Here is a 19,935-nt window from a genome sequence, read left to right on the forward strand (position 1 = left end):
GCGTTAGAACGAGCCGTTTTAGGTAGGCGTGGCTGACTCTTAACTTTTATAAAGAATATCTCTTTGGATTTGAGACTTTAGTCTTTGCAACTTTACAGACCTTCTTTATGCACCAAGAGCTTGTAACACTCCAAGGAGAAAGGAAAAATTGAAATCGCATCATATGACCCCTTTAAATGAATAGAAAGTTTAAAAGAACAGCATTTAAGATAGAAACTACAGCTTTTAACCAATTTAATGTGTCCTTACTGATTATTATATATTTTTTTTTGTTCTTTGTGCCCTCATTCAGAGAAACCATCATTTCAGCAAATGTTTATTGTAAGAACTAAAAACAGAATAATAACTAGAGTAAATGAACATAAGCTGAAAATGTCTTTAGGAAGCTTAATGGTGCAATATAAAGTAAAAAGGTGTTTATAATTTTGCTTTATTTTATATCTCCACCGTAATAATCACAACTATAACATGAATATTCAGTGTCTTGCCCAATCTTACTATAGTGTGACTGTGGCAGTTGCTTGATCTTGACCTATTCAAATCAAGTTAGTGTAGTGACAGAGAGACTGTATACTGAGTGATGAAACCGTAACAGATTTCGAAACGCGTTGACTCTCAGAGAAATTTGTTGTACTATTCAAAAAAGGTGGTATGTCCACTTTTTGTGTGTTGCTTTAGTAAGATCACTTCAGCTGACAATATTGGTTAGAGGACAGTGAAAATGAGGGAATGTGCCATAGTTAAATGCCTAATGGTGAAATTTGTCAAACAACTGCAAATGATAGATTGAAGGGAAAGGAAAGTGAGCATCGTGTCAGACATCCTGCCCACACTCCAGAGCTCTGATGCTTGTGCACACCAGCTTACTGTTCTCTCCTGTTCTGTCAGCAGTTACTCTCTCTCATTCCAAACAGTCCAACATGCTGTCCGAGCGTTTGAGACCACTGGTGCGTGACAGCACTCCACCACATCAAACACTCCCCCCTCCACTCGCTCACAGAGGTTACTGCAGCAACCCTGGAATGACAGTCACTCAGAGCTGTTCCAGTAGTTGCAGAGCAGTGCGGTCTCTAAGGAGATGCTAGACAGACATATCTTTTCATGCAGATGTTCTGGTGTGGAGGGGGCTCTAAGGAACTTCCAGGAATGTGACTTTTCCCCCTCTGCTTTACACTCACTTTGATTTGTTTTGTTTTAAAGATTTTAGGACTCACTGAGTGTCAGGCTGTTCTGCTAAGGATAAAATAAAAAAGAAAGTATAAAACTACTACTTTTCACTTAAAATGTGAAAGCTAGTCCGATCTATGGCCTAGCATGTTCCATGTTTGGCTTTGATGCCTTTGTGGTAAATTTGAGTCTTTTCTGGCATCTGAAACATAGCAAAGTCTAGATATTTAAAATGATACTTTGAATTGTATACGAACATAAAAAAACTCATGAAATGCTCATAAATGACTTCCTGTTGCAGCACTGCAGTCCAACCTGTCAATTTCAGTTAAACAATTCAAAACTATTATTAAACGATTAGCTTGTTTAGTTACTCTAGTCATTTCACTTTAGGTCCTTACATAAAATATTTCTATTGTATTCATAAAAAATGGCTGTTTCGTTAAAAAGGAAAGGAAAAAATATCACCCTATTAAACCTTGTCACTGCAAGAACTTAAACGTAAGCTTAATTTGTAGTAAGCTTTTATTTTCTTTTTTCTTTGTATTCAGCAAGGATTCATATAAAATCTAAAAAAAGTTATATTTTAAATAAATGCTAATCTTTTAAGCTTTTTATTCATCAAAGAATCCCAAAAAGAATCCTGTTTCCACAAAAATATTAAGCAGCACAACTGTTTTCAACATGATAATGGTAAATGTTTCTTGAGCACCAAATCAGCCTATTAGAATTATTTCTGAAAGATCATGTGACACTAAAGACTGGAGTAATGATGCTGAAATTCAGCTTTGCCATCACAAGAATAAATGTTACATTTATTCATGTAATGAAGGAATTACATTTTAAATTGTATTCAAATATAAAATAATAGTTTTTTAATAAATGCAGTCCTGGTTAGTATAAGAGACTTAGTTCATGTTTTATTTTGTACACTTTTTGGCACATAAATGGTAATGTTTGTGGCAGTATACAAACACGAGAAGTATTTTAAAGAGGCCTTGCACCCCTAGTTGCTGTGACCTGAAACTGTCGAAGAAGCAACCTGAAGTGGAAGAAATTCTCTCATTGTTGAACCGATATCTCCACACTTCTCGTGTCAGTATTAGACTTCCTTTGCATGTGAATTTGATAGTATAAGAAGCACACAAATAACTGGAAAATTGTTCTCCATGATGTTTGTTCCATTGATGTCGTCTCCTGCCCAAGAACCTCTCTGGAGTCCTGTTCTGTGGGACAAAACACAACAGAAGACACATTATACCTCTGTCGTCTTAGTTTCGGCCTGTCTGTGTGCTCTTGGATCCATTTTCGTGTTCATAAAGGAGTGGTTGAGACGGGGTGTTGTGAAAGCTGACCCCGATACAGTGTTTTATGAGAGGGAATACTTGGTGCAGATGGAATGAGGAAGCTTGTTTGGTGGCTTTAGCGAACATGTGTTAACGCTGTAAGAACGTGAGACAGTTTCTCAAGCAACAGAATTCGTCATCGTGTGTTAATGTGAAACCAGCACAGTGTTTTGTACTCACACCTAGTAAGTATATTTACACAAGACACCAGTCCATTTCCTGCATGCGTAACCAGAATATTTATCATCTGCAGTCTGTTTATGAGTCTATAATTGGGCTAGTTTTTTCTTTACTTTTTTCATACTGCAGCATATTATTTCATTTTTTCATACTTGCCGTCGTCTTTTTTTCACCAGTAATGTTGTCAGGCAACCGAACAACAGCAAAACACAATGACAATTGATCTGTTGTTTTTATGTCATCTAGTACTATGAATATAGACACTCTCTCTCTCGTTCTCGCTCCCTTTTTGCCCCTTTCTTGCATGCCCACGTTTTCTTTCTCACGCTCTTTTTAACATTCCTATCTAGGCGTTTTAGCGCTAATAATTATCCAGACACTCCAGATCTCATAAAAGCCTGTTTGAGCCTGTAAAGTGATCCCCCTCCTGTGTGGCACCAGTTATGCCCTCTTATGAGAGTGATGTATCGATTTACACGATTTTTGTGACACATTTGGAATATATGAACCACAGACTTATTGCTTTCTCATATAAGTCTGGTTTGAGGGAAAGAAAGAGAGGAAAAACTGAGAGAAAGTGGGTATTTGGAAAGATGAGGATGTTTAAAATTATGAAAAAGAGAGTAAGAAGCATAGGCGCTTTTTGCCACGGCTGTTTTTTTCCTAACTGCTTTATGAAACACAGCAGGGATGCGTCTCTAATTACCGAACAGGGGTTTTCATTTCGTTAGTGTGTGTTTTAATGTTTTGCTGAGTGGTCATTGCGGTTGTCACTAGTGGCAGAAAACAACAGCAGCAATGTTCTCTTTAGCTTTTCAGACATGCCCTCCAAGTTTCTATCTTTAAAAAAATCACAGAATAAAATTCAAATATGTTCCTGTTATTGATGTAGATCTTAAAGCTGCAACTTGTATTTCATAAGTTATAATAGTAAAAGTTTGAAAGTCACCCTTGACAAATAAATCACAGTTTGATGAGACGTTGACCTACAAAATCCCAAGACTGACTGTGGCAGATGTAGGAATGAAGTTATCAAATAAAATATATCACAAATTCATTTGAGCACACTTGGAAAGGTCAGCAAAAATGAAAGTCTTGGATTGTGGTGCTGTGGATTTTTTTTTTATTAATTTTTTTGTACATTTCAGTTATGAATTAAGCATGAAAAATAGTACAAGTGTTACATACCTGATGTCCAGATTTGTCAAACCCTTAAAGGGTTTTAAAATATATATATATATATATATATATATATATAAATTTTATCAACACTCAGTTGTATGGCTTTCTTTCTTCTGTGGAACATTAAAGATAGATTGAGCCATTGTTGTTTGATTCCCAACATTCTTCACAAGATCTTCTTTTATTTTCCACAGAAGAAAGAAGGTCACATTAGAGTAAGTAAAGTTTTCATTTTTGTGAGTTTTTGTAAGTGTGAACTAATCATGTGTGAATTCGGGGGTTGAATTACAATACTGTACTTGTAAGAAAAAAAGTATTTGGCAAAGGAAATGTGCATGATTTCAGCGTTGTGGAAATGCTGCCTGAAAAGGCCTGCCCGCAGCTGTGATTATCATTCAGCTGTTGGCTTATTTTATCCAATCGGCAATCGCTGATGTCATTCTCACCTGCAGCAAGTGGTGTGTCAACAAGAATAACACAGCATTTGTGAGAGTTTGTGTGCCCTCCAGTATGTTCATATCCCACACATTGACTCACTCAGTACCTTGTACAATCAAACCTGTAGGGTGCGACTTGAGAGGTGATGTACCCTGAAGCTGAGCAGGCCTGTGGCAGGGAGATATGCTGTTTGCACAGACACACACACACACACAGATTCACATGTACTTCAACACACTCCACCAGCACTTACTCTTTCTGAGGTCTCTGTGGAGAAAACATTCAGTTTTAGCTCCCAGGTTAACATGCTCATGCAGTAAAAATACTGTTTAAAATTTTAGCACATAAAACACTTTCTGCTAAAGTTAGTTCTGAGAAATGTTAGTTTCTTAAAGTTGGCATGAAGTGAAACTTTATCCCATTTTCTAAATATATTAGATTTTTTTTTTTTAACCTTGTAATTTTGAATCATATCTCAATCTTCCAGTAAAATGACATGTCTCTCTGGTGGGTGTATGCTGAAGTTCTTGAATCGTTTGGATAGAAATGTTAGCTAAAACCAAGTCTCGAGTCCCTCCTGTATGGATAGAATCTACATGTTTTTTCCCCTTTTTCGATAATCTGTTTCACTTGGTTATATGTGACAGTATGGAAAAAAAAAGATCTGTCGCTACTTTAGTATCATTCCAACTTTAAGTGTCTTAATACTCTTTGCATATGCACACACACAACAGTCCCTCTTTCTTTCTTTAGTGTGGAGAGCTGTGTCAGTTCTTACAGATTGTAAATGGTTTGGCCTTTTCTCATGTCCGTTTCATTACCTGTAATGAATTTAGCAGAGTCTAAGCTGGAGAAGCCTGTTGTTTGGACTTACTGGCTTTGGGACATTCAGGTCATGAAGTGAGAAGTACAGATCTAAATCTGGACCTGAGGTGAAGAGTGTTGGAAAAAAGTCATGTCATTAATGACAAATGCCACCCGAGGACAGTCATACAATATGCAGAAGAGTTGCATTTCCCTCGGGCACACAGAGAAGTAGAGAACAGGAAATTGAATCGAACTTAAAAGTAAATTACGGATGCTATCATTTCTGTATAATTATGTCGATGTCTATTTTCTGATGAGGACTATTTTGAGCTCCTCTCTAGATACTTTTAGAAGTAAGGTGTGGATTTTTTATTCTTTTTAATGGAATGTCTGTCTGAAGACTCTTGTGTCTGATTCGCTGAAGCACAGGTGAAGTGTTTTCACTCAAAAAGAGCACATCACTCGCTCAGGACCTGATCCAGATATTGAATGTCACAACACAGAACATTTCTACAGCTCGTCCCTTTGAACCTACAAATCTGTTTGATTCTGGCTTGTTTGTAGTGTCTCTCAGAGGTTCGGTTTATCCTGAAAGTGTGTTTATTTCGGTAGTTTTTGTATGAAGCCCTGTGATCCCAACATCTGTGGATTTAATATAACGTACACACTCGTGATTGCCCTAGGTGGTCTGTCCATGTGCTATTAATGTTTTCTGACAAAGTAAAGCTCCAGTTTTTATTCCTGATTTATGACCTCTTGTTAGTCATAAAGTCATAAACATGCCATGTGGTTGATTGTTCCAGACAGGGAGAAATACAAGTACATGTAACACTTTTAAGAGTCTGCTATACAAACTAGACTATACATGTGCTATACAAAAATTATTAAGCACGTGACTTGTTTTGCTGACAGTTGACTGTTATGAGTCGGTCCTATTGTTGAACCATTCTAAAAAAGACAGGATGGGATTTTATGGCCTCAGTCTTTGAGTTTTTTTACTTATTGTTATAATAATTTAACACAATTTACAGTCTATTTCAGCTGATATTCTTAGAGCAGCTTTTAGTTGTGTTGATTATTACACTACCCTTCAAACGTTTGGGGTTGGTAAGATTTTTTTCTCTTTTGCTTCTCTTATGCTTAGCAAGGCTGAGTCCAACCATTTAAACGGCTGTTTATCTGTTAAATAAATGGCAGTAGCAACCAGTCATTAATTATTTTGCTCACTCATGTACTCCCAACTGACCAGAATAAAAGTCATTTTGACACTTGACTAAGTTTACCAAAGGCAAGTTCTCATTGGTCATGAGGTTTTAAGGCCGTCAATGTTGTTCTTTAGCTGGATTGATTTCAGGCATGAACAACAAATGTAGGCTGACATGTAGCTCTAAAGATGTCTTGTTGCATTAAAGTTTGTTTGTCTAAACAGAAGTCAAACGTGTGGCTATCTACTCAAATTCTCTCGGTTGTATGGCTTTCTGTGTCATCCCTTAAGCAGAATTTCTCTCTCATAATACGTTTCATAACGTGCTTCCACTTGCCAGCAGTGGAAACAGCTCAGGAAAGGTTAATTAACTTATTTCTTCTTATTTGTCTTCTTTTAGGTTCACATTTGCACAACAGGACTCATTGTTACTCCTCCACCAAGCAGTCCTGTCACCACAGCGACAGTTTTCACATTTCCTCCAGAAACCAGCTATGCCTCTATTCCAGTGGTGAGTCTGACAAGGTCCTTAAATCGACTTAGTATGTCCAATTTCTTCATCATCCTATCAGTTTATTCATATGACATCTTCTAACCTGTATATATAAAATGACCCTGTCTGTACAACAGTACTCAACGCTATTACTCAGCACTATGTGATATGTCAGCTAGGCGCCAAATAAATGGCTGATATTTGCCATTTTGGGAATTTCGGATTTGGCTGATAACCAGTTAATGAACAGAATCATTAAGCTCCATCTTGTGTCAGGTTGAATCAAGTTTTAATAAAGTAAAGGTTTGATTAATTGTGGGAAGATTTCTGTTCGAAGTGCACAGTATTTAAACTTTAGATTAGATTTTTTTAAATTGATTTGTCACTCTACAGGAGCCCTATATAATTACAGTGGTTCGTGTATACCAGACATATTCAGAGGACAAAGTTTAAATCTTTTTTTTTTCTTCTTTTTTTTTTGAGTGTGATTCATTGGCCAAAAAAGGAGAAAACAAAATATCTTTGTAGATATTGCAATAATTCATTTTGCCACAATAATCATGTAGTGAAAATCTTATATTGTGGCAGCCCTAGTCTTGACACTTTTATCTAATATTTTTTTAAGTTAACTTAATGCGTTGTCTTAAAAACGCAATGTTTTGGTGCATATTTGGAGTCTGACGGTAATTATCCTTGTTTATTGCTGGAGGCGGTGTATTTTTTTAACTAAATGACTGTTTTGCTGGCTGTAGCTGCAATGATTTAAAGGAAATTAATATAGAGGAGCAACTTCTTAAAAAAATTTTTGTGCTGACAATGACGATGAATTTCAGCACAGTAATTCCCAGCATGCTGTCAGCTAAAAACTCTCTTAAGATGTTGTTTTTAAAAAATTCATCCCCTCTAAAGCACAGCAAAACATTATTAAAGTTGTGTGCTTAATTGTGAATGCAACACGAACTTCTCCTTGGGTAAGCATGTTACCTCAGTTTAAGTATCAGTGTAAAAAAATCTTACTGACCCCGAACTTTTGAACAGTAGTGTATCAAAACACAAACACTCATATAACTAAAGCAAAATGTAAGCAGCTCTCCCTCTAACATTTTCATATACATTCACATTCATACACACTCAAATGCTAATGCTAAACGAGGACAGTTTGCCATCTGACAGCCCTTCATCTCCTTCAACGCAAACACACACACACACACCATTTCAGGGAGTTGTGTGGGCCTCAGGCTGGACACTAATGGCTCTCTGAGATTGATGTGTGTTCAGTGCTGTGCGGGTACTGTTTCCTTTTGTTTTCAAAGCATTGTTTTTGTAATGGTGGCCTTAGTGTGCATCGGTTGACTCTCTTATCTCGTATATGGGATTTAAAAGCACCAGAGAGAAAGATGTTGTTTTTTTAGTTGTTCCTAATTGCAGTAAATCCACATTAGGCAGTAAACACAGGACACATGAATTAATAAAACAAATAAGACAAGAGCATTAGTAGAGAAAACATTGTAGGAGAAGTTGAAACGAACAGACAAAAAGGTGACTTAAAGCAACAAAACAAGTTTTACAGTGTGAGAGTTGTTTTCGTAGTGGTGCCACTGGGCTCATAAAGTCTGTTTGCAGATGTGTGCGTTGGTCCATATGGAACCGATTTCTCCGTCTTCAGCCAGACATGTAGCCCAGGCTGGATATCCACCAATCACAACACCTGCCACAGCCAAAGTACCCGCTTGTTAGCAACCAGCACACAAGCTGGAAAGTCACAGTCAGTGGGATTATGGTTTTATGAAAGTCCAAACTTTGCAGGGATGTCTCTGACATAATTTCCTGCTACACATGAGATACATATATGTGAATGGACGTCAAAATAACAATGAAAATGGACGGGTATGAGAACCGCAGTATCTCAATATGTACTTTAATTATATTGTTTCTTATACATAAATCATTTTGTAGGAGACATAATATTAACTAAATGTATGTTTAATTATTTCAGGATGCTCTTCCTCCTCCACCTCCTCCTCCACCTCAGTCACAGTCCTCAACTGTGGGCGCTGCCGCCTTGAATGCTGGTCAGAGGCCGTTGCCCGCTGTGGGTGACCAGAGTGGCCGTCAGAGACCCACCGTGTGAGTACAACATAAAATGCACACACTTTAAATATACAACTTTAGAGATATACCTACTGTTAGAAAGAGCATGAGAGGGTCCTTGCAACTCTAACTCACCTCTCTGCTATTACCCAATGCCAGCTGAGCGTGACTGAACACACAGGTGAGGGGTCAGAGGTCATGTCTAAGGGGAATAGGGTTGTCTCTGGGGACTTAACCTGAGCCCTGACCTCTCACCTTTTGTCTGCATATCAACTAAACACACCTGATTTCTGTTGGAGTCACCCATAATGCTCTGGGTGGAGTATTTTTATGGCCGTTATTCATTACATTCCCATTTTCAAGGCAGTTTTTAAAGACTTTATGGTTTTTGTGTCCTTGGAAATTATTTTACGCCAACCCCTGTTTGATTAGCAGTACTGCATCCAAGTCAAATTAAAACTCTAAATATTGATAAATTAATAAACAATAAAAAAATGCAAAATTGTAATCAATTAAAAAATTATTTAAAGTCCTTTTTAAAAATAACATTAAAACAATTATACAATTTTAAATTTATTAAACTTTACAGAATGAAATGTGTCTCTTTTGTTTGTTTGTTTGTTTATATTTTTTTAATGTTGGAAACTTGATTCTCTCTCAGGTACGTGGCGATGTTTCCCTACACGCCTCGTAAGGAAGATGAGTTGGAATTGAGGAAGGGGGAGATGTTTCTGGTGCTGGAGCGCTGTCAGGATGGCTGGTTTAAAGGAACATCCATGCACACTGGCAAGATCGGAGTGTTTCCTGGTAACTACACGAGTCCTGTCAACAGGTATGACACACACACACACTTACACACTTGTATATGTTATCACTCATACACCCTGTAAGCTAGGGAAAAATTTGATTGTTTTCTGGCTCAGGCACACGCACACCACACATAATGTCTCCACTTGCAGATAAAACTGAGCTGGTCACGTTCACACATGAAATTGTTAAAAGAGTGTTCCAGGTTCAATAAAAGTTACACTTTGTTGACAACTCGTCAGTCATAATGTGGATTACAAATTAAAAAAATAAGTTAAATGTGAGATTAGTCAATTTTTTATTTTGATTTTTTTTTGCGCTAAAGGGCATTTTGCCACAAATGCCATCAATAAAGCTTCTTATGCACCGGGACATTCCTTTAAACTCAGCACTCTCTTGTGGCAGGAATGAGAATTACATGCATAATATCATTCACTGATTGCATGAAAACACATCACCTTGAAGTAATCAGCATGATGAGCCATTTACAGTCATTCAAACCATTGTACAGATGTCTTCGAAATGTCTTTCTTACAGCTCCTCTTACAATTCCTATTAATTTTTTTTTTCTCATCACACCTGTGATTTAAAAAGAATACAACTACATAGAGCCTGTTAAATGTACGGATGTTTCTGTTGATTTGCTGTAAAATGTGTTGCATTGTCAAAAGATTCAGGATGAGCAGAACCTCTTGAACCTCACATTTCTTCCTTTTACTGCAGGACTGTTTCTGGCAGCAGTCAGCCAAAAGTTCCCCTGACCCTGTGCTCCCAGGCAGGACGTGGCGTCACCATAGTCAGCCCCTCCTCTGCTCCTCTTGGAGCCGCCCTGGGGAGTGTCGACCCCAGCAAACCCCTCCCAGTCTGCCCAAATCCCACCCCGTCTTGCCCACTGCCTGCTGCTGTAGTGTCAGCTGCACATATAGCCACTGGACAGCACCCCAAAGTGCTCATGCATGTGACGTCACAGATGACCGTTAACCAGGCACGCAGTGCGGTCAGGACAGGTAGAATTACATGCACACACGCACCTAATAACAAACACCACTCAGAATTTTATTTCAGAAACAGGCCTGTGTGCTTATGATATAATTTTGTTTTTAACTTCTGAATTCAAATAATTTTTAGGAACAACGCAAAACATTTCAAAAGTAAAAAGAAAAAAATTACAACTTTCCTGAAAAGCATAAAAAAATTATTATTGAAAAGAAAACCACAAGTAGTTTGGCAAATTTTATTATTTAGTTATCTTTTTTATTATTATTGCTTGGCAAACAATACTTAAAAAATTAATAATCATGAACTAAATTGTCACTAAATTGATACTTTTCACTGATTTTTTTCAAAATCATATAAAACCAACATGAATACAAATAGTATATTTCTAAAAACTTTAAAATCTTTATTATGGGCACTCAATTTTGTCATCAAATAAATCATCTTTCTTTTATTCCACCTTTTTTTCCCACCAGCTGTGAGTCATAGTCAGGACCGGCCTACAGCAGCAGTGACGCCCATCCAATCCCACAATCCTGTGTCCTACCTTCCTAGCACAGCTGTGGTTCTTCAGGCTTCACCTGTCCTCGGCTCCAGCCCAGGATCCTCCTCAGCCAGAGTTGGTGTGGCTATGAGCTGTGCCGCCGCCTCCTTGACCCCTCCTAATGTTAGCGCTGCTTCTTTGGACAGTGATGCCATGAGACCTGTCTCTGTTGTAGCACTTCCTGTGAACCCTGGCGGCACAAAATCTCTTGGTTCAGCTTTGAATCACGGTGTTGCTTGTAGACTGGATAAAGACTGCAAGGTGAGACATTTTACATCATCTACAGCTTTTATAATGGTTTATTTTGCTTTTCCCCTCCCATCAGTGTTATTTTAATGTGCTGCAGTAAGGCATTTGGCAGTTAGAAATTCTCAGTTTCACCTCATTTGCTGAGCTGGATGTTTACGCCTGCTGATATAAAGCTGAAATCATCAGTTTTTAGAATTCAGACTGTTCTGCAAACCCAGAGGACACAACCTTGAGTTTTGTTCACTTTGGCTCGATGTTCTGGGAGATTTCTTGGTACTCTTGCATGTACAGTGTAGCTGACTCACAGATCTTCAGAGTTCACTTTTATAAACCTCTTCTTTTTTTTACCAGATCTCTGGAGATAATCATTCTGATGTGTTTTCTTTTTGTTTTTGTAATAGCTGGGATAATACTACTAGAGGAATTATTGATATAATGAAAATGCTATAAAAATGTGGAGTAGAGTGATTAAAGTGAGTCAGAGTCAATTAAATAAGTACAAAAAATATTAAATAAAATAATTTGATTGTGTCATGGCAGTAGACTGGGTTTCCATCCAGTTTTATTTTTATTTATTAATTTTTTTTAACTTTTTGCCTTTCATTATTTATTATGGATGGAACCGTTTAAGTCATTTGTGGCTCAGTAAATATTTCACTCAGATGATTGGCTACTGTCACATTCCAGAACATGGGAGTTGCTTCAGACATAAGGCATCTGTCACCCATCACTAACAAACATTAAAATTCAGTTTTTTGTCTGTGTGCAAATAATTCATTAATTGTAAAATTTTTGTGCGTACATTTTAAATATTTTAATAGAAATTTTTCATATTTTAATATTAATGCAACTGTTATTTTAGAACAAATCACATTCCTATTTACACAATGACAAGCCACATGCCACATGATACTCTGCAGCCAGAATAACAGTGTGTGAATGATGGATAGATTTTATTCCATAAACTAGATTGATTATTTGGTAGATAGATCTGTTATCTGATAATTCAGATTCTCAAATATGTGCAACTAAATGTGTTTTGCTTTTCAATATAATGATCATGTTTTTTCCATTTTTCATTTAGTTCTCCAGAAGTTATGGTTTTGTTCTCTTTGACACATGAGATTTAAAGTTTTATTTACAAACTGTTTTTGCAATATTTCAAAATGGTTTGAATGTTAAATCTGCTGCTTAAGGCTGGAATACACCATACAACTTTGGACAAGTTGACACCAGTCTGCAGATTTGAGTTGACAGATTTAATAGAAAATCATGTAGAGTATGATGAACAGACTTTTTTTTAAGCTTCAGACTATGATTCTATCCAATCAGAGTATGTCAAACGTGTCGTATTTTGACCTGATTTTAGAATATATATTGATTTCATTTGTCACACATCATCTAGCAACCTCACACGTTTCTGTTCAAATTTCAAAAGTCGTGTAGTGTGTTACAGCCTTTAGATGGAAACATTTCAGATGTGTCATGACACTTCCATTTCCGTTGATGACAATTTCATTGACAGCTGATAATCTTCACAGATCCTGTGCTGATAATTGCATGTTTTGTGTAAAAGCCGTGCACTCAACCTCTTCATTTAAACAGAATCAATGTGTCATTTCAGAGAGAAAAGAAAGGCCTGCTGAAACTGCTGTCTAATAAAAAGAAGCTCCGCCCATCTCCCCCATCCTCCCCTACACTGGAGGCGGAGCAGTCTATTGCCATGGAAATGCCCCAGGGGGCAGTCGGACCTGAAATGGCAGTAGGACACAACGGCCGTGCTGGGGTCTGTCCGATGGATTCTGAGCTCTCTGCATCCTCGTCTTCATCAAACACAGACGCAGCGTCACACAGAAGCAGCTCCCAGGACAACACTGCCCCAATCGCCCCGCCTCCACGACAGGCATGCTCCTCCCTCCTCTCCATGCAGCACGATGGCCGGCCAATCGTGTGTGAAAGGTAGAATAAAAGCTCAATAAAAACGTATTCAAATAAAACACCAAGAATGACAACTATAATGACTCCAGGGCTGGGTGATAAACAATATCTTATCGAGATCGCAATAAAATTTATGTCGATAATGATGACAAGTTCTGGACAGTTTTACTTGATATGGATTAATCTAACAGTTGATCACACGGAGGAAATACTAAATCGGGAGCAAGTTCTTTGTGTGAATGAGTGGCGTAGTTATATGTACTACACAAACTCAAAACAAACGACAGTCACTGTGTTTTCAGCATCATTCAGCATATCAATCATATATCTCAATATATGCGGACAGTCCACAGAAACTTCATCTCCATAGCTGCTCTGAGATTCACTTCACCAGCATTTCACAATTTCATTTGAGAAAAACTACCATCAAATACACAATGAAACTCAAAGATCTTCACAACAAACAAAGTTGGTTTAACTTGAAAAAATTATGGCATAAATATATTACTTTTGTACATTAAAATATACTTCTCAGAGTAATAATATTTTAAGAAATATCTTAAAGCCAAGATATTATTAATCCGTGTTTAATTTATACAGTTCTTTTTTGCAGCATCCTATTTGGGGGAAAAAATAAATTAAGTCAAAAATCATTTTTAATCATCGCTCAATCCTAAATATTAGGTGTCCACAACAACGCACAATAATGTCTTATTTATTATAAGCATGCACTGCAGCTTAGCCATCTAGCACTTTAAATGCTTGAGCTCTTGAAAGCAGGATGGATTCTGATTGACTGTCAATGTTTTTGTCATTCATCAGCTGGTAAAAAAATAGTTCTGAAAGTGATTCCAACGATATCGTTCCTCTGTGCCATTATCATTATAGTTGTAGTGTGGACTCTTGCTATTCTATTCAATTTTGGACGTTTTTTTAAAACAAATGTCCTTTATTGTTATAGTTACTGTCCTTTGTGTGAACAGGCCTTAACACCCAGAAATCAACATTCACACATCATACTTGAGAAGAAACATGACTTGACTTCTAAACATCACATTTTACCATTCCTCCAGGTACCGTGTGGTGGTGTCCTACCCTCCCCAAAGCGAAGCAGAGCTGGAACTCAAGGAAGGAGACATTGTTTTTGTGCACAGAAAACGAGAGGACGGCTGGTTTAAAGGAACACTTCAGAGAAATGGCAGAACTGGGCTGTTTCCTGGCAGCTTTGTTGACAGTATCTAACGCACATGGTGTTTAAGAACGTAACATTTAGATATCAAATTCTCCATCACTGAAAATACAGCACTGAACTTCAGCCTTAATATTGATGAACAGCAGTGATCGGTAGGACTGGGCTGCTTAGGACTGTTGGAGCAAACTGGGAGGGTCATCAGTTGCATGGATTCGACCACAGTCTTATGAAATTCACAAAACCAACTAGACTTAGACCTAGTCTTTCAGCAGTAGATCAAATACTTTTCCTGAAGCACATGGAAGCAACAAAAGTTTTAGCCGTTCTGACTCGGCACCCTATTTCTAGCACAGTAGATGAAGTCGTGATAGGATTCGTTAATTTATGCATCTGTAACATTTCAAAGATGATTAATGTGTGCCTTGTACTGTCTCACTTTACTGTATATAAGCAAAGCGAAGCTGATCTGAGTCATGACAAGAACAATATGATTTTTCTTCAACATTTAACTTATTTTTGTCTCGTAGGAATGGAGTTTTTTAGGGACGGTTTGTTATGTGAGCCGATTGGTTAGAGCTTGAATAATGTCACTGGTCATTTGCTTGAAAAAAAAAAAAATCTATACCAGATGAAGAGCCGAATGACCTCAGAAACATTGGTTTGACCATCCATGTCTACTTTAGCTTGCATATAATTGGCTCTTTGAGTCATAGGATGTGGAGTGAGGACACTGCAGGCCTGTAAAGTCTCACATTCTGATTGGTTGTGGTGTGTGTAAAGGTTTGCTGTAGCTACACTGAGTGACGGAATGAAGGATAGCATATTGTTATTTTTAAAAGAACAAGATTACACTCAGACATTTTAATCAAATATTACTAATATTCCTTTGCAATAACATTGTTTTTTTTGGTAGTAGAAAGCCATTCAGCAGAACAGAAACAATCACTCATAGCAAAAGCACAGACAGCCCGATATCTTGCAGTGATAGTGCCATTATTCTTTTGTGCACACGTGTTTGTTCCCTCTCTGGTTTAGTTTCCGTCAGGCCCATACGTGGACACACAGCTGACCCAATGGTCATCATCTTTACTGATTATTACCGTTATGCCGTGGACAGTAGCCTTTACCTACCATAACATTACAAACTGCTTGAAAAATGTCCTTTAAAAACAGTGTCTAACCACAAATTCACAAACCATTGGTTTTTGCTTCTCTTCAAGTCGGGTTTATGATGTTGTCTGCTGTACTTTAGTATTTTATGTGATATTTCATGTTTTGTATACTTGAAAATGGTGTTTGTGTATTTTATGCTTCATACAGTAGATTAAATGTTATTATTATTTTGAAAGCACAAAGTGGTCTTTGATAGATTTTTTTTTCCTTTGATGGATATGATTTATGCCCCGTTAAAACGTTGGTTGATTTTGGAGAATTTTTTCCGCCTTGTTGTCTTGATGGCTTTATAACTAACAAGATGGCCTTCATTTGTTTTATTAGTGAAATTTACCAAACCGCCTGTTAAAAGGTTTTATTTGAATCATTATTCTCTGTGTTTTTCACTGGTTTCCAGTTCTAAACCATCGGATGTCTCGTCGCTACATTACGGAGTCGACACTAGATTAAACCACCTACACAAGGAGCATTTCACTGCTTGAATCAAGTGAGTTGATTTCAGTCACTCATCTCAGTCAAGATTTCAGTAAATGGCGTATTAGTCACACAGCAGAACAAAAGCTGATCACTTAACATTTCATTTAAACTCATTGTGTGTTAGATGTGAGGGGTATAAAATAAAGTAATAACTTTTATAAAACATGTTTTGGAGTACTGTTGTGAGTTGAGTATATTGGTGTGTTATGATGGTTAGAAGCTGCATACGACAAAAAGAAACCACAGTATAAGCACTTCAGACTTGAGAAGCTCTCCACTATCGTTATTGCTCATCTTTACAGATTCTCACATTTGAAAAGTGTCATTTTCCACATGAAGCCACAGCTGCCCTCACACACAGACATGAACTCACATGCTTTCTTACAACACATGAATATATTTTCATCGGTCATGCACTTGCTCACATAATAAAGTTACACCATCGTCTAATTCCTCATTATTATTTGGTCAGTCTGTCACTCTAATATTTAGCATCTGAAATGGTTCATAATGAATTATTGAGCACTCATTTGTACTCTTTATTGACGGACAAAGCAGAAAAGTTTACAAGATTGCTTTTTCTTTCCTGTTTTAAGAATTGTGCTATTTAAAAAAATTAGATACAACAACAAAAGAAAAAGAACATCCTAAATTTTTAAAGGTTTAGTCTAAGTCCTCTATTTGTCAATGCTGTTTACGCAGTCATGATTTAGCAGAAGTTACGACAGATCTTTTCTCTCTCTCTCTCTCTCTCTCTCTCTCTCTCTCTCTAAGTATTGTGATGCATCCAAAGTGAAATGGATTACCGAAAATAGAAAAAATGTAGGACAGGACTTAGTTCCATCCATCAGTTGTTGTTGATTGGATGAAGGCAGATCTAAATTAGAGTTTGTGGACTATTGTAAGAAAGGGAGTTTATGTGGACAAAATGGTTGAAGGTGTTTTTTTAAAGGATTAGTTCACTTCCAGAATGAAAATTTCCTGATTATTTACTCACCCCCATGTCATTCAATATGTTTGTGTCTTTCTTTCTTCAGTCATAAAGAAATTAAGTTTTTTTTTTAGGAAAACATCCAGGATTTTTCTCCATATGGTGGACTTCAATGGCGCCCAACGGGTTGAAGGTCCAAATTGTTTCATTGCAGCTTCAAAGGGCTCTACACGATCCCAACCGAGGAATAAGTGTCTTATCTAGTGAAACGATCAGACATTTTCTAAAAAATAAAAATGTATATACTTTTTAACCACAAATGTTCATCTTGCACTAGCTCTGCAATGCGCGTCTGTGACGTCGCATTACATAATCACGTTGGAACGGTCACGTGTGGTTAGTTCTTCGTCTGTGAACTTCGGTTCAAAAAGGTACGGTAGGGCGAATAACTCCATCTCATTTTCTCCTTCAACTTAAAAATGGTCCGGCATCATTTTACCTTTTTTGTAAAGGGCATTTGACTTTCTTTGCACATTCGCTTTGTAAACACTGGGTCGGTACTTCTGCCTACATCATGCGTGACCTTTCCAACGTTTTTTAGAAAATTACGTTTCGCTAGATAAGACCCTTATTCCTCGGCTGGGAGAGCCCTTTGAAGCTGCACTGAAACTGCAGTTTGGACCTTCAACCCATTGGCCGACATTAAAGTCCACTATATGGAGAAAAATCCTGGAATGTTTTCCTCAAAAACCTTAATTTTTTTTGACTGAAGAAAGAAAGACATCTTGGATGACATGGTGTAAGTAAATTATCAGGAAATTTTTATTCTGGATGTGAACTAATCCTTTAAAGGGGTGGTTGATTGCGATTTCACTTTTTTTTAACATTAGTTAGTGTGTAATGTAATGTTGCTGTTTGAGCATAAACAATATCTGCAAAGTTACGACGCTGAAAGTTCAATGCAAACGGAGATAACGTCTCTTAAAATTATGGCAATTTAATGCCTACAAAAACCGCTCGTAGGGACTGCAACGAGTTACTTCCCGGGTTTGTGACATAAACGACATTAAAGTCCACTATATGGAGAAAAATCCTGGAATGTTTTCCTCAAAAACCTTAATTTTTTTTGACTGAAGAAAGAAAGACATCTTGGATGACATGGTGTAAGTAAATTATCAGGAAATTTTTATTCTGGATGTGAACTAATCCTTTAAAGGGGTGGTTGATTGCGATTTCACTTTTTTTTAACATTAGTTAGTGTGTAATGTAATGTTGCTGTTTGAGCATAAACAATATCTGCAAAGTTACGACGCTGAAAGTTCAATGCAAACGGAGATAACGTCTCTTAAAATTATGGCAATTTAATGCCTACAAAAACCGCTCGTAGGGACTGCAACGAGTTACTTCCCGGGTTTGTGACATAAATCATGCCCTCCAGGAACATGCAACAAAGGGGGAGGGGCCATGTGCTGCTTAAGAGAAGAGGAAGAGTTGTTGCATGCTGTCAAAACTAGGGGTGCACGGAAAAAAATCTATTCATATATGAATCACGATTCTGTCTTCTAACTATTCTAATGGATTCACAAGTTTTAAAATCAATGTTCTAAAGCAGCGGTTCTTAATCCTGTTCCTCCCGTTCCCTGCTCTGCATCTCTCTCTCTCTCTCTCTTATTCTGATCATCAGCTCAGCTCCAACAATGAACTGTTCCAATTATACACTTTGTGTATAGACAGACAGATATTTTTCACATAGCTATGAGAAGCGTTAAACATGGACGCGCATGCGGTTGCTGCATGTGTACCGTGTCTGGACCAGGAAGCAGTATTAAAGCTTTAATCAGGATAAAACCGTATATTAAAAGCTAACATAAGCAGTAGCATTTACAAATAACATCTATCTAAAAGTATGAGAGAACAACAAACAAAAAACATACCATTAAGAGCCGTGCTTGCGCGATCCTCTTCACTAATATTCTCTGGGTCTCAATCGGGCTCAAATTAATAAACAATTTTGACATATTGAGGACTCCATTGTTTACAATACAACCGGAGCACATGCCACTGAGGTGAGGGGCGTGATGTTTCTGAACGCGCACTGACAGTTTAGCAAATCACAACACACTGGGCCAGCTAACCAATCTGAGCCCATTGTGTATTTCTGAGGGAGGGGCTTCATAAAAGCAGGAAATTATCAGCACATTTATAGGAGAAGGGACAGAGCAGTGTAGAATAAAGGTAAATTATGTGAAAAATAAAGTGTTTTTTAAAAACGAAGCATTAACACATGTTAGACTGAACCCTATAAACACAATCAAGCCTAGAAAAAAAAAACAGTCAACCACCCCTTTAAATATTATGAGCACAAAAAAGGGGAAAAAAACATCCATAGATGAAGTGTTCACTATAAAATCAATAATCATTTCATGCTGATTTTAACGCTAAAATATGTGAACCACCAAACCCAACACACTATGGTTTGTCACTTTGTGTGATAACTTGAAAGTGCATGCACATAGTGTCAGTGCTCACATGTCTAAAAATAGAAACAGGCAACACAGCTTCCTCAGTTGTTTAGTCCTGCTTTGCAATCATTCTTGATATGCTTTAAAGTCATTTAAAAAGTCCTCCTAACATTGAATAGGTTTTCTTTTCAAATTAAGATTACAGAAAACTCAAAAGTGTACAGGGGTGTCAGTCCCTCTACAGTACTCATAGTTCTT

The 19,935-nt window shown here is 37.3% G+C and overlaps 1 protein-coding gene across 2 annotated transcripts in view; it reads left to right on the forward strand.

The window, feature by feature from the left end:
* LOC107755262 (E3 ubiquitin-protein ligase SH3RF1-like) overlaps positions 1-15,961 on the forward strand; it is a 62,484-nt gene extending 46,523 nt beyond the window's left edge. For both annotated transcript variants that reach the window (XM_016572002.1, XM_016572003.1), the window contains exons 6-12: positions 6,725-6,835; positions 8,814-8,944; positions 9,570-9,740; positions 10,439-10,722; positions 11,188-11,516; positions 13,129-13,463; positions 14,516-15,961. In XM_016572002.1, coding sequence (XP_016427488.1) covers positions 6,725-6,835; positions 8,814-8,944; positions 9,570-9,740; positions 10,439-10,722; positions 11,188-11,516; positions 13,129-13,463; positions 14,516-14,684 — 1,530 coding nt within the window. In that variant the 3' untranslated portion in view covers positions 14,685-15,961. The remainder of the gene's footprint in view (positions 1-6,724; positions 6,836-8,813; positions 8,945-9,569; positions 9,741-10,438; positions 10,723-11,187; positions 11,517-13,128; positions 13,464-14,515) is intronic.
* Positions 15,962-19,935: the final 3,974 nt, after the last annotated feature.

Source organism: Sinocyclocheilus rhinocerous, unplaced genomic scaffold (assembly GCF_001515625.1).
Source record: "Sinocyclocheilus rhinocerous isolate Xijiao unplaced genomic scaffold, SAMN03320098_v1.1 scaffold562, whole genome shotgun sequence".
Taxonomy (NCBI): Eukaryota; Metazoa; Chordata; class Actinopteri; order Cypriniformes; family Cyprinidae; genus Sinocyclocheilus; species Sinocyclocheilus rhinocerous.